Below are 15526 nucleotides of genomic sequence, written 5' to 3' on the forward strand. Positions count from 1 at the left end.
CTAAAATACAATACATGTTAGACTGTGGTAAGTATTTGTAAAACATGATATTATAATCTTCATCCTATGTAGATGTTTCTCAAGAATCCAAGTCTCAGAAGGTGACAAGAGAAAAGAGGTTACAAAAAGTGCTGCAGAGTGTTTTCAATAAGACTGCTGTTACAATGTCTAGAATACCAAAGGACTTGGCCACAAGGTCTACATCAATTGTCTAATACATCAACACCTTCCCCACAGAAATACTTGCTGATTTTATAAAGGAAATTAAATAAGAAAATTGGATTCACTTAATAGAAATTAGTAGCTTTATAACCATCTTTGCTGGACTGCATCAATTTGAAAAAGTGAGAGGGATTTATATTTACATTAATGCAAACATCAATGCAGAGAATGTTTTACATGGATTTTGATTTTCAGTAAGGCAATAACCTGATCTCTGAGTCAATAGCTAGGCTTGATGAAAGTAATTCCCTGGAGAAGGCATCAGTGTAAAGGAAATGGCAAGCAAGTTAGAGCCTCAGATAAGTTGTGAGTAATGTCCCAGGAGTGATTTAACAATGATAGTCCAAGTTAAAAATTTTTCTTAAGTAGACAGGTAAAGAAAAATGTTGAACCCACAAAGTACCACTTGAGAGCTTTCGACATGGAAAGCAAATGCCTTAATGTAGACTGGGCTAAGAAAAAAAAGTTTCAAAAGGGCTACTTTTATCAGAAAATATGAATGTAGCATCTACCAGTGTACTTCTGGTAAAGCAACAAGTCCATCTAGAATGAAGTTTTGCATTTCTTATTGGGTGAGGGAGAGAATAAGAGACGATGCAATGCTCTGAAACTTGTATCAGGTTCTTGAGTAAGTCTTGCTTTGGGATAGATGTTTAACAATATGGAGATATTGCTTAGTTTCCCTGTGAGAAACAAAACTGCAATTCCAAAAAAGCTTGCCCTGAAATAATATAAGCCAACACTTTTCTTCCTTTTGTAATATTAAATGATTTAACAAAAAAGGATAATTTGTCTTTTACAAATGCTGTATATTTCTCCTAGCAGTTGAAATTGCACTGTTAAATCTAATAATAAAGGCACATTATTCAGTTCTTCAAAATATAATAAAGCTTTATCTTATAGTGCAGGATTAATGTTCTGAGCTGCATCATGCTGCCAGGATTTGAGGTGGTTGGGAGGGATAACTGTTCTTGCAATCTTCTCACCTTCTAAACATCTTAACCTCATCTTCAAAATAGGCAACTGGTTCCTAATTTCAGAAAATAATTGGTAAAATCATTAAGTTCCTCATGAAAAAACTTATTGTTTTATTAAAAAGTTAGACTATGGCCCACTATGATCAAGTCTGAGAGAGCAGGGTCTAAGGAAATACACTTTCCAGTTGTTTGTAAACATAAGACAATGTTACTGAAATTCAAAGTAAATTCTAATTATAAAGTTAATGATGAGGTAACCAATCTCAGACTCAAGGGCCCCCAACAAACTTAACACTTGAAAGCTATAAAGAATATGAGTAGTACTGTTGTTTGTTCTTATAGAACTTACATATTGTTCTTGAAGAACAATATATAATACACTTTCCTATCTTTGATTCTGATGTTACTTTAAGTGTGTGTACCTTAGCATCCACGAACAGTAAGTTTAGTGTACATAATTTTCTATACAGATTCTCCAAACTGGGGTTCGTAGAAAAAAGAAAAGTTCAGCCAATCCCAGCTTGCAGAAACATTTAATGTTCATACAAAACTATACCCTAGAGAGCTTGTAGAGCATGCTTTCTCTCTGTATTTCTACTTTAAACTGTGGGCATTCATTCTTTCCTGATATGAAAGAATTTAGAAAAACAACTATGAGGTCACAAGGAAGGCTCTATAACACAGTCAAATATTTTCAGCCCAATCTAGAGTTTAAAAAATTTTAATATTTGGATTTAAAAGTATCAGGCTCTTTTGGTTGAGAGGGACAGAAACTCACTCAAAATATTTCAAATAAAAAGAGGCATTTGTAAGGCTATTGGGAACTTTCACATGAATCCAGGAGAAAATGAACTCCCAGACCTCAGGAAGGCAGAAACAATGCCAGCTCTGTGGACTGGACCCGCTCTCATTTCCAGCCCCCTTCTCTCTCATGAAGCAATTCTGGTCTCCTCCTTTTTCCCTAATAGACTTCGTTAGTCCTGCTAAACTTGGAGTGAACGTAGCCCTGTAACGGCTATCCCAGAAGTTACTCTACTTGATTTTTCAAATTCAAATACATATACACAAAATGAGTTGGAGTTTTACAATTTTCCAACTGCAAATTCCAGAAAGAGAAACTTGACTGGCCCACTTTAACATTTTAAGCTGGGTTTTAAGTCTCATATTGCTGGCTGGTCTATGGATTCGCTGCTCTTAAGTCAAATGTCCATTCTTCATTTGATCAACTATGGCCATTGAGGGAAGCATCACATGGCATAAAATATGGCTGCATAGAGGAGGCACTGATACAATGTGTAGAACATGAAATTTTCATAACATCTAGAAAAAAAGGAGGACACAACAAATAGGACTGGAGCTGAGGTGAACATGAAGTGAGTATGGCAAGCCAAGAAGAGATGAAAGGGTAAGATGAAAGGAAGCTTATGGTGAAAACTGAATTAACGGTCTGGATTGTGTTACAAATTGAAAAGAAAGGCAAAGATTTAACAGCACATGAGCCCCAAAGAGGAAAAATAAAATCATAATAATAAAAAAAAAAAGACTGGAAGAAGAAGAAAGCTACAGAGCACATGAGGCCAGGCATCTTAGGAAACTAAGCTTGCAGACATTGGATATGTAGCAAACCATTCCTTTTATGAAGACTTTGTGTATACCACCAGAGTGGTTGTTAAACAAAGGCAATACAGTAGGATACTACTAATGATATTTAGAGTTTGATCCATCTCATTTCCCATGACTGTAAGTTCCCTAAGGACAGGGACTATTTCAAATGGTTCTTAGATGTGGCAATCCCATTCCCATGTCCATGTGTGCACACAACTGCTCCCAAGAAGGGAATCCCTAGAAAACAGCTTCCCTAGGTATCAGGATTGGAAGCCCTAGATCATCTACCTGCTTCTGGAATACAAGATATCTTTTTACCACTATAGGATGAACTGCATCTGTCTCTACCCTGTGACTATCACAAGACCAAGAGAAGAGAACAGAAGCCTTTAGGGATAAAACCTCAACATTCTCTCTGAACATTCTGTCTGCCATTTGAAAAGAATAAACATTCTTTCAAAAGGGATATCATGGCTCTCTCAGGTTGCTGTCATGCCCCAAACATGATTGCTCCCAACCCTCATTCTGGTAGTGGGTCACATACATGGCTGCTGGTGACAATGAGGAGTAAATAAGGTGATACACACAAAGCATATAGCCTAGTGAATGGTACCGAGGATGCATTCTATAAATGTTAAATTCTGTCTCCTCACCAACTCAAAGGATTGAGTAAATGCAATATTGCCTAGTGGATAAATTGCATAAAAGTAACAAGTTTCACATTATTTTACTTTGGAGAATAAATGTGTGATATCTTCTTATAAATGATCTTCCTAGTAAGCAAAGCTCTACCTCAAATCATTCTGAATTTATTTATTTTTATTATATTCAGTGACTATTGTTTTACCTGAGTAAGACCGATTTATTACAGACAAATGTGTATACTATAAAGAAGCAAAAAAAGCAATGTAATTAATTTGTTTGATATGAATAGATAGGTATACTTTATAAAGGCCACAGCAGTGGGAAAAATCTATTTTTCATCACAGGTTAAAATAGGGGCAATCTTATACACACCAGTGTGCTCTGTTTCTGAAAGTGTGATAAGGACAAACAACCAAGAATACAGTTCTAGCATTCCCTTTGGCCTTTTGAATAAGTAGCAGTTACAGATACATGACATACTCACAAATTCAAAGAAATTTAAAGATAGAATTAAAAAATATATATATTGCTTAAAGTCTAGCCAACAGAGTGGACAAAATCAGGAGGGACCTTTTTGGCTGAGATGTGATCACAGTTAAAGTCCATAGAGTCAAATATTTGGTGTAGTGTGCTCTTTTACTGCTTTACTTCCATTTATTGGAAATAGAATTCATTCACATATTCAAATATTTATTAAGATACCATATGATTTCCAAATAATGTATTTACTATGGTCTCTGATCCCAAGGAATTACAATATATTGGGGGAGATGGCAGTACAACAATTGGAGTGCTTGGCAAGATAGTACCTTAATAAAGTGCCAACTCTTCACTTTTATTATCATTGCCAGTGTGTAAATATACTAAAAAACACAACACAAAATTTTGGCCACAGCTTCTAGTATCAGCAGATTCACCTTCTTATTTACCTAATATGGGGCATTCTTTATGCCAAAAGAAAATGACAAACCACTATTTACTTTCAAATAGTAAAAGCTACGTTAAACAACTCTTATTAGCCTAAAAACAAAGAAAGGGCTAGAATAATGCCATTTATTCTTTTGCACTATTCTTTCTGCAATAAAGTTAGGAAGCAGACTAACATGGGTCACCCCAAAAGTAGATAGAACATGAAATGAAAATTGCCTTTTTCAGGGTGATCTTTCTTAGCACTGAAAACAATTTTATTGGAGCATATTTGTTAAGAAGGTTATTTTGGAATACCACATCCTAAGTCCTTGCAAAGATAATTTGAAAAGAATTCAAGTAGTCTTATGGGCTTTCCCTGGTTCTAACAAAAGCAAAACAACCCACTGAAGATTCATAAATTAATTCAACTCAAATTAATTCAAAAATTTAAATTTTCAGAAGCGAGTATAATTTCCAATTTCACATTTAAAAGTATCTGCTGGAAGCAAATATTCATAGGAAGTTACCTAGCAATAATTATAGGACAACTGCTGAGGTACCATGTGGAATGAAAAGTGAGATGGGCAGGGTGGTAAGAAAAGAAGAACAAGGAGCTGGTTTATCCACTCACAGAGCTCAGGGCTGCAGGGGCAGTGCAACATCAGGTTTCCACGGTAACTGTCTAGAGGATCCACATGGTAAATGTTACCAGAGAGCGGCTGAAACTTCTCATTCTCTGTTGTTTATTACTGAGAAAAATTAACTAATGCAGGAAAGTAAAAAACCAGTCTCTCTAGGTAAGAGTCATGAAATGCCACAGGAGGCAGAAAATAAAATGAGCTAAGGTGGCAGAAGGTTCATGGAGCCAAGGGGTGAGAGCTCGTCAGGGATGGAAGGGGAGGATGTGGGCAGGCTGAGAACAAAGGAATACCCAAGGACTATGGAAGGCCCAAGGCCAGGGCAGGGGTTTGTACAGAAGAGTGGTTGGAAGAAATATGAGAAAGAATACTTTTGGAATTACGCCACTGACTCATGCCCACCAGTGTGCTCTGAGTCTCCATCTAAATCTAACATAGTTGTGAAACTTCTCTTGCCCCTCTCCAAGGAAGCAGTATGACATTCTCATAGCCTTAATCCTTTAGCTCTGAGACGTAGTCTTGTACTCAAGACAGAAGAATCTTAGAATCAATGCTAGATGCCCACAGCTCTGAGTGCTGGCCTCACTCAGTAAGCAGTCCAGTTGAAAACACAAATCTATTGGCCTAAGGTGAGATGAAGAAACAAACTCAATCCTGGCACTGTCGTCAGCTGGTAGCCATCAGAGGAGCACTGGTCTGGACTCTCAGGATTCCATGGCTCCTTTCCAAAGTGGGTGTGCTAATTTTTGCTTAGGTCTTTTTAGGAACTGTGGAAACCTCTTCTGTTCCCTAAATGAGAGGTATAGACAAGCACCAGAACATACTCTTTGCCACAATGACAAAAGCAGCTTTTGGGAAACAGGCATTTAATCTTGGTTACCAGTCACAGAGCTCAGTGTTATGCATGCTGAAGCCTACCAGAAAACAAACAAACAAAAAACACACAAAAAAAGAAAAAAAACAGGGGTTGGCCCCGTGGCCGTGTGGTTAAGTTCGGGTGCTCCACTTTGGCGGCCCAGGGTTTCTCGCCAGTTCGAATCCTGGGCGCAGACATGGCATTGCTCATCAAGCCATGCTGAGGCGGCGTCCCACATGCCACAACTAGAAGGACCCACAACTAAAAATACACAACTATGTACTGGGGAGCTTTGGAGAGAAAAATAAAAAATAAAATCTTTTAAAAAAATAAAAAAATAAAACGAAAAACTATAGGTGCACTTAAGATAAACAATATGAATTAACAGTTATCAAAGAACTGTCCCAAAGAATCAAATGCCATTTCCTTTCTTATCTGAAATATTTATTATGTGTTTCAGTCTTTCCTTCACTGCCAACTAACACACACTGAGTAATGATGACATGCTAAGCAACATACTGTCAATAAAGTCCATTTTGGCAAGAAATACCAACTCTCCCGGGTTAAAACCCTCTATGAGTGCTATAACTGCCTGATGTGGAGCTTTCTGCTCCACAGAAAGAATCCTGACTTAAAGGATACCTATACCTTCTTTCAATAATCTCTTTGTCAGTAGAGGAAAGGAACTCAAACTAACTCCAGTATCAGAGTTTGTACTTAGAAATGTCTCATGTTAAATAGACAATACTGTCTTAAACCAGGCAAGACTACAGTTATGTGCCACATAATGACATTTTGGTCAACGATGGACTGCATACACAATGGTGGTCCAACAAGATTAGTACCATTATAGTCCAGGTGTGTAGTAGGCTATACCACCGAGGTTTGTGTAAGTACACTCTATGATGTTTGCACAATGATGAAATCCTCTAATCATGCATTTCCCAGAATGTATCCTCGTTATCAAGTGACACGTGACTGCACTACTTTAAAAACCATCACCTAATATTTACATAACACTTTAAATTTTACAAAGAACTCTCACATACATTATTTCAGCTGATCCCCACAGCAGCACTGTGAAGTGAATACGATACCCCTGTTTAACCAAATGAGGAGACAGATGCAACAAGGTTAAGGCACTTGCCCAAATTCTCCTGGCTAGTAACTGGAGATAAAACTGGAATCCAGGTTCGTGTGACTCCAAAGCCAGTGCTATTTCTATTTTACTGAAATGTCTCCCAGGAAAAAAGATAACATATTCTTGGAATTTTTTTCCTGTGGTATTTAATGGACAAATGAAGCACTCACTTCTTGGGCTAACTAAATACTTAAGTTTTCTCAGTGATAGAAATAAACTTTTATCAAAACCTCTCATTTAAACTCTGTAAATAAGAGTCTCCAAAAAATCCAGAAATTGTGCATCTTACAACTGAGAAATACAATACTTCTGAAATAATGCTGTTTGTTACTACATCTCAGGTGGCCAGGTACCAAAGGGTGACTTACGAGAACAGGACAGCAGATCTTAGGTCTAAAGCCTGCACAGGATCCTTGTGACAAAGAGCAATTTGCAGTTAAAAACCAAACTGTAATTTAGTTTCCAGCTATTTGGCTGGGACTCTAGACTAGAGCAGTCCTTGCCTCAGACTGCTCTTCTGTATGTTAGGGACTTCAAAGTTCACAGCTCAGGCCTTTGTTAATGTACTTCTTTTTTGTACATAACACAAAAAGTTAGCTTCTGTTACTACTATTCATTTCTGTTCATTTCTCTAAGCAGTTAGAATTTCTCAGGAGTTCATCAATTCTTCTTGATTTAGGATTAGAGAAGGACATACACCAAAAAGATTTCCTTTATAAGGTCTTTTAGGCTCAATTTCAGTTTTGTAAGTCAAGTTGAGCACCTCTGTTTTTTCTCTAATGGGGAGTGTAAGCTTTTGCTAGTCAAGCCTGAATATCCATACAATTTTCTTGTGGTCCTCCATATGGAAACCATAGGGCAGAAATGACTCACAAATGAAACGTGAAAGACAAATTAAAAAACTATACTTACTTAGGAGGAATTCGTGAAACTGTGTTCAAATTTGCGGCTGGGATCACTACTTGAAGAATGTGTTCAAGCGCTGTTAATCCACCAGCAACTTGAAATGCAATCTGATCTGCCACATTCTAGACAGAAATACAAACAGAAATCAGTCCAATTTCCCAGGTATAACATTATAACCAAATGAAATATTTAGTTGCAGTATGAAACATTTAATTCTTCTACAAATATTTATTGAATGCTTACTCAGTGCTAGGAACTGTAGGTGAAAAGTGGTGAACACAAAAGACACGGTTGCTGCTCCCATGAAGCTTAAAATAAGTGGATGAGACCAACACTAATCAAATAACTATAAACAAAATAACTTCAATTATGATAAGTACCTTGAAGAATAAGGAAAGATGCTCTATGAGAAAAATGGGCGAACGAACTATATATTGGGGAAGAGGTTGGCATAGGTTCCTCTGAGAAAGTTGAGGTTTTAAGACAGATAAAAGAAAAAGGAAAGGGATGGCACACTTCAGGCAGAGGGAAAAATCATTTTATACAGAAATTTTTAGCAATACTGTAAAGAACCCAGATCATTCTGTAATGTTAATTACCACCTAACACGACAAATGGACTTCCACAAAGATTTCTCCTCCTAGAACTTATTTCTTCAGTAACAGAAGATAATCTAATATCTAACCATTTAGCTAAATATATATATATTTTACTACTTCAGCTATTTTAGGGAGAACATGAAGTAAACATTTAGAACTCAGCCTATGATTATTTCTATACAATTCCTGATCTGTTTACAACTGTTCTAGGAAGGAACTTCTCCATGCTCTTTGCATTCTTCTGGCATGAAGAGGGCAAGAGTGATTCTGTGGTACACTGTATTAGTTTTTAAGCATACACAGAATCACTGTATCATATATGTAAAAAATAGGATAGCAATCTATATGGGCTGTTTGTGTCCCCCCAAAATTCTTATGTTGCAGTCCCAATCCCTAGTATCTCAGAACTGTATTTGAGGATAAGATCTTTAAAGATGTGATTAAGTTACAATGCGGCTGTTAGGGTGGTCCCTAATCCAATATGACTGGTGTCCTTATAAGAGGAAGTGACACCACAGATGCATGTGCATAGAGAAAAGGGTGTGTGGAGACAAAGCAAGAAGGCAGCCATTTATAAACCAAACTGAGAGGTCTCAGGAAAAACCAAACCTGCTAACATCTTGATCTTGGATTTCCAGTCGCCAAAACCACGAGAAAATAAATTTCTGTTGCTTAAGCTACCCAGTTTGTGGTACTGTTATGGCAGCCCCAGCAAACTAATACACAACTCCTCTATTACAACACCACCTTACACTTCTAACAGCATTCTACAGTTCATCAAGCCTTGAAATTTCTTTGAAATACTAAGGTGTTCTTTTGAGGGGTAGGGTGCATGGAAGAGAGAGATGAGTTATACACAGGCTTTGTGAAACATGGTTGCCTGAACCTTCTGATGTTCTAACCACAATGCTCTGCCTGCTTGATGTAGACTCTTGGCTCTAGAATATGTCTGGAGTTTGGTAGTGTAATACCTTAATCATTCAATTACTCACTTTGCACACAATAAAATACAGTTTGAGACTACAATAAGTTCATTGTGAATTTCAGACAAGAACTCACACTTTTAAGATTAAAAATTAGTAACTTATTTTGGTATCAATGAAAAAAATGTTTCTTTGCAATAGAATTAACAATCAGAATATTGAGAAACCCAGTTCAGTAATTTATTTAAAACCATAAGGCTGTTACCATTCTTTCTCCTTATGTTAGGATGTCAATATAATTAGAAAATAATAACTTTTGCATTAGCACATAACGTACACAGAGAAAAATGCACTAATCATAATTATATAGCTGGATGAATTACGGAAAACTGAATACACCTTGTAACAACTCCAGAATTAAAACATTAAGCTTTATAATATGCCATAATATCTCTGGTGCCCATCCCACTATCTCTACTTCCTTCCCAAATGTAAAGGCTATTCTGACTTTTAAAATCAGATTTCTTTTGCCTACTTTTCAGTACTATAAAAATAGAACCATACTTTAAAATTTTTACAGTATCTAGCTTTTCTTGCTTGATTGGTTTTCTTCCTAAATTCATCCCATCCATATTGCTGCCTGTAGCAGTGGTTCATTCATTTTCCTTGCTGTATAATATTCCTTCATCTGATTATATACTGCAATTTAAATGTTTCACTGCTGACTGACATTTGGGTTGTTTCCACTTTGAAATTCTGGACCATGCTGCTTTAAACATTTTGGTACATGTATTTGGGCACATGTGACATGCAGTTGTGTTCAGTATATGCTTAAGAGTGGAATTGCTAGGTCACAGAGTATGCATAGGTTCAGTTTTATTGTGACCAAACAGCTTTCAAAAGTATTCAAAGCAATTTGTGTACACATTGCAGTGCAGTGGTAATTTCAGTTATTCCATACTTACACCAAAACTTGGTTTTACCATTTGTTTTTAACATTAGCCATTGTAATAGGTGTGCACTGGCATTTCATTGAGGTTTTCATTTGCCTTTTCCTGATAATCAACAGAGTTGAATACTTTATGTTTACTGGCTTTTTTTTTTTTACAACTGAGGTATACTTTACAATTGGGTGAAAGGTTCAGATCTTAAGTATACCATTCAATTAAATCTGATGAATGCTTATCAAGACCTAAATATTTCCACCACCCTAGAAAGTTCCCTCATGCCCCTTTCACAGTCAATCCCTCCTCCATGAAGCAACCACTGATTTGATTTATAGCACCATAGGTTAGTTTTGTCTATTGTAGACTTTCACATAAATGAGATCATATAGTATGTATGAATATTTTGGGAATTTAATTTGGTAGTGATTAGTTATCCCACCAGCAGTTTTACCAAAACCAGGCCTGTGGTACCATGGAAGCATCTGAAGCCTAGGGAAAATGGCAGAGGGATTCTGAGTCAAGACAGACAAGTAAACACATACATACATACATCTCCTTTCTTCTTACACTCAAAAGAAATAGGAATTATAAAGTATTTAATAATATTAAAAAGGCATAACCATGTTAAAAAATAAACAAAACATCTCTGTGACACAGGGATGGAAAAGCCCACTGTAATTTATAGGGAAAGGGTCCAACTTTCAGCAGATTCTTAAAAGAATATCTGCCCTTCTAGACTCCTCCTCCTTCTTCAGCTTTCATCCTGATTCTGGCTCCAAGTTCCAGTTATTCCACTTCTGTTACAGGTCTTAACTTTTGCCTCTTCTATCCATGCCTCCTCAGAGTGTTCAGGCTCTCAAGGTCTCTTGCTTGAAGTACTGCAGCAATGCCCTAAGGAGTACCTCTGGATCCACCCTCACCCCACACCAGCCCATTCCCTAGAGCAATGCTCCCAAACATTCTAAGATAAAAGTCAGAGATTTTTTCATTTTTCATTTTCACTCCATTGTAGACCAATACTTTTGTGAAATACAATACAAATGAAATAACGAGCAAATGAGAAAAAAAAAGATGTACTAAGTAGGAGCCCACATTTAAAAGTATTAGCTGCAACAGACATAAAATTACTCTGTCAATTTGCTAAAACTTACTCTTGATTTGTGTATTTATCTCACTATGCTCTAGTGACAGTGGCCTGGCCCTGGCCCATGGACTCCATTTTGAGTAGTCCTGCTCTGGATACCTGTATGTACAATGAGGATAATATTCTCAAGAGTAAAAGTGATCATGTCTCTCTTTGCTTAAAACACTTGAATGACTTCACCGTCTACAGAATGAGGCCCAAATTCCTCAGCACAATCCTTCAGAATCTGATCTCTCTCTAACAACCTCTTTCCCTGCCATGCTCCTGCCTTTCTCTCAACCAAATTCCCCCTATGGCCCATGGTCTTTCATGCCTCTGTGCTACTGCATATGCTGTTCCTTCCTAGAAGGGATGATCCTCTCTAGCTTTTCATCTTTGTATCCCCACTAAACTCAGAGCTTCCTGAGGTCAGGGACTATGTCTGTTTCAACACCACATCCCCAACACTTAGCAGAGGGGAATGCACTCAGAAAGTGCTCGATCAGTAGTTGTTGAGTGACAGTTTTGAGAAAGAAGGCTAACAAAGATACTTTTACACGATTTTAACTGTGAAAACACAGAGAGTCAGTAACTTCTCTGGTATGATCCAGGATAAAATCCTCCATTTCTGTCATTGTATGTGCCTGTAGAATAGTGTTTCACTGGAATTGAACATCAGGACCAAAGAATGAAATTCGGTTTTTAAGACTGAAGGACATGCTCAACCTTAATGACCACCAAGGAAGGAACTATACTCTCCACTCATACTCCATTTCAATGCAAAGCCTTTATATAACGATATCTCTCGATTCAAAAACAAAGTACATCAGACCTCAAGCCAAGCAGATGCACCAGCTGATGAAATCTGTCCACAGGGAAACTGAGCAGTGTCACTGCTGTTCTTGTAGACCTTTCCACAATGGGAGACAACTAGCTCAACACTGCACAAGCGGAGGGGGAAAGGACTGAGGAGAAGCAGACCACTTTAATGTATACATCAATGCCTTAAAAACAAAACAAAACAAAACTCAAAGCCTTTTATGCAGTGCCAACAACATGGATGTGACCTCTTGAAAAACTTAAGACACAGGCTCTAACAGATATTAAGCAGGAAAAAATAAGCCAATTTCAGGAAGATAAAGGCCATTCAAAGCCGATTTTTTACTAAGGTATTAATGAAAATTGAAGCTTTAATTTATCATTTGTAGCTTTCCAAGGAAATAAAACCAAAAGCAAAACCAACTGCAAAATAAAAAACCCCACAAATATCCCCCTAGAATCAAGGAGGATTCTGGTTATCTGCACTTCTGGTTTAGAGCTGCAACAAGCCACTTCTGAATTCTCTTCCATAGAGCATGGACAGATGCAAACATTGTTCAGTAACTTCTCCTTCATGTCCCACATCAACTCCTATTCATCCAATCATCTCTGCTCTGCCTCAGGACCTCATTCTCTGTGTCTGCAAGCTCCTTAAGAGTGGTGGCTGATTCATCTCTGCAGCCCCACTCCTGGCACAGAACAGGAATGGTAAGTATCTGATGGATGAGTGACTGAAAACAAGGATGAACAAATGAAAAGATTTTTCTCAGACAGCAAAAATGTCCTGTGAGATATGACAGATTAACGCAATATAGAGGCTGTGGGCATAACAAGCAGAAACCCCTCCCACTGGATCCCATTGCCTAACACAACGAAAATGAATGGTTCTCCTCCCTTCATCTAAAGGGAGATGAAACAATCCTCTGATATTCTATGACTTTTTTTCCACTCAGGAGGACAGAAAGGGAAACTCAAGCCCAATGATGAGCTGCCCAAATGTTAAAATTAAAAGAAAAAACTACCTTCTTAAGCATGCGGCATTAAACACTCTACGTACAAAAAAAAAAAAAAAACGAAATCACTTTCACACACAATCCAGGTAGATTTAAAGGATGCAGAGAGCCTCTCATTTCCTCTTCCTCTCTATTTCCATCATACTAACTTCTTGTGCCAATCATCTAGTACTTCTTGTACACTGCTCTCTTTATATTCCTGGACATCTTAACGCCACAATGAGACTGGATGCTCCTCAAATCCATCATCTTATACTTGTTCCTATCCCTCTCAATGTCTAAAAAAAAAATTAAAGTATGCTAAAAATGCTTAACCAAATTATTTTCTTCATCCAAACTGCCACCTTCTTAACTTGCTAGCTCTCAATCCTTAAGCCCCAGATCAAATGTTGCTTCTTTCATGAAGCCTTTCCTGATCCCTTTCAACTAAAGTCAAAGGTGTCTGTATTTAACTGTATTTGTCTTGTGGCCCTCATCAGTGTTAAAAAATAAAATTCAACTGAGAAAATTTGAAGATGTAATTGGCTTTATCAAATGAGTCATGAATGGGGCAGCACCTATTCTAGCAAGCACAGAGATACTCTGAGGAATTACACAAGTGGAAGGCTTTTATAGAAAGGGGGGAGGGACGAGGAAGTCATTAGCAAAGGAAAAATGAAAGTTTCACTGGAGGAAAGTGAAAGTTCAGGTGACGATGGTTTCTTATTGACTGAGCTGTGGCATTTTCCACTGCTAGGCAAGAAGAAAACCTTCCTTCCTCCTGTTGGGGTAGCAAAGTAGAAATACCTTCCCTTTGGGAGATGCACAACAAATGTAGGGCATGAGAGCTCCCTCTAGAGGCCTTCCTGACTCCAATTTTAGTTGGGGTTTCCTTTATTAATTTTCACATCACTTTCTACATTATCCCAGAGTTATTTGTGCCCATGTACTAGACTGTAAAACCTAAACTCTCCTGTCTTTGCATTCTAAATCAGGGTCAAGCGTAGGATGCCCACACTGTAGGCACCAAGCAAAGTTTGTTCAATGAGTGAAAATATCTCATCTAGAATGGTGAACTAGGCACTTTCCCTTTTTCCTTTTACTCCTTTGCCAAATACTCTGTATTCAGACACATGAAACTGGAACTTTCATAAAGAGCTTTATCATTCTGATTTGAGTGAGGAAGAAATACCTCTAAAGATGAATGTGTGGCTTTACTTACGTACCTGGCATAACACCTTAATAGCTCTGCCTTCCTCTGCTCTGTCCCACTGCAAGACTGACAACTGACTAATAGGATTAGCAGCTCCATTCTAATAACTCAGCTTAGTTAAAGGCCAGCAAAAAATGACAGCTTCAATCTGAATTACATGGCCTGGGACTCCATTCAATTATTAACTAGAGTAACTGTTATTACCTCTCCCAATCAAAGGAGAGGCAGCTGTTAATCTTTGGTAGCCTGCAAAGGCTGGTGGCCTTTGTACTTGACTTCTCTACAGACAGTAATTATGTTCTTTGTGATCAGAGAGGAGGCCTTTCTAGCCTTTTAGACAGAAGTGGCAGATGGGGAAAACTGTTTGTATGTTCATTAGCAGGATAGGCTAGATCTGTTCTGAGCATCTGGTGGCACCTTAAGACCTGTTTAGAGAGACAAGTAGGTTTTGGCAAGTCCATAAATTTAGAACTCAGCAGCGCAATTTACAAAGATAAGAAGATCCTGAAGTAATTTTTTTTTTCCAGATTAGCACCTGAGCTAACATCTGTTGCCAATCTTCTTTTTTTCTCCCCTTTTCTTCCTTCTTTTTTTTTTCTTTTTCTCCTTCTTTCCTCACCCCCCCCCCCCCCCCCCCCCCAGTACATAGTTGTATATTCTAGTTGTGAGTGCCTCTGGTTGTGCTATGTGGGATGCCACCTCAGCATGGCCTGATGAGTGGTGACATGTCCATGCCCGGGATCCAAACCAGCAAAACCCTGGGCCGCCGAAGCAGAGCATGCAAACTTAACCACTTGGCCATGGGGCCAGCCCCCTGGAGTGAATTTTTTAATGGTTGTTTGCCCATATGAAAAACTTTCCTAACACTTAAAGGACATCATCTCTACTCATCTACTATCTTCACCTGTTATTGTCAGCTTAAAGGAAGTAAGCCTAATGAGCTGATACTCTTTATTCTATTTTATAAGTTTTCCCTCCTAAGCCTTCTAATGTTGTCTTTTTCATATTCCC

At 37.9% G+C, this 15526-nt stretch overlaps 1 protein-coding gene across 8 annotated transcripts in view; it reads right to left on the reverse strand.

Moving 5' to 3' along the window:
* LOC124233091 (S phase cyclin A-associated protein in the endoplasmic reticulum) overlaps positions 1-15526 on the reverse strand; it is a 486817-nt gene that overhangs the window by 159389 nt on the left and 311902 nt on the right. For all 8 annotated transcript variants that reach the window (XR_006886969.1, XM_046650197.1, XM_046650193.1 and 5 more), the window contains one exon: positions 7906-8021. Coding sequence is in view for 7 of the 8 variants with exons in the window: in XM_046650197.1 (XP_046506153.1) it covers positions 7906-8021 (116 nt within the window). In the remaining variant the exon portion in view is untranslated. The remainder of the gene's footprint in view (positions 1-7905; positions 8022-15526) is intronic.

Source organism: Equus quagga, unplaced genomic scaffold (assembly GCF_021613505.1).
Source record: "Equus quagga isolate Etosha38 unplaced genomic scaffold, UCLA_HA_Equagga_1.0 153_RagTag, whole genome shotgun sequence".
Taxonomy (NCBI): Eukaryota; Metazoa; Chordata; class Mammalia; order Perissodactyla; family Equidae; genus Equus; species Equus quagga.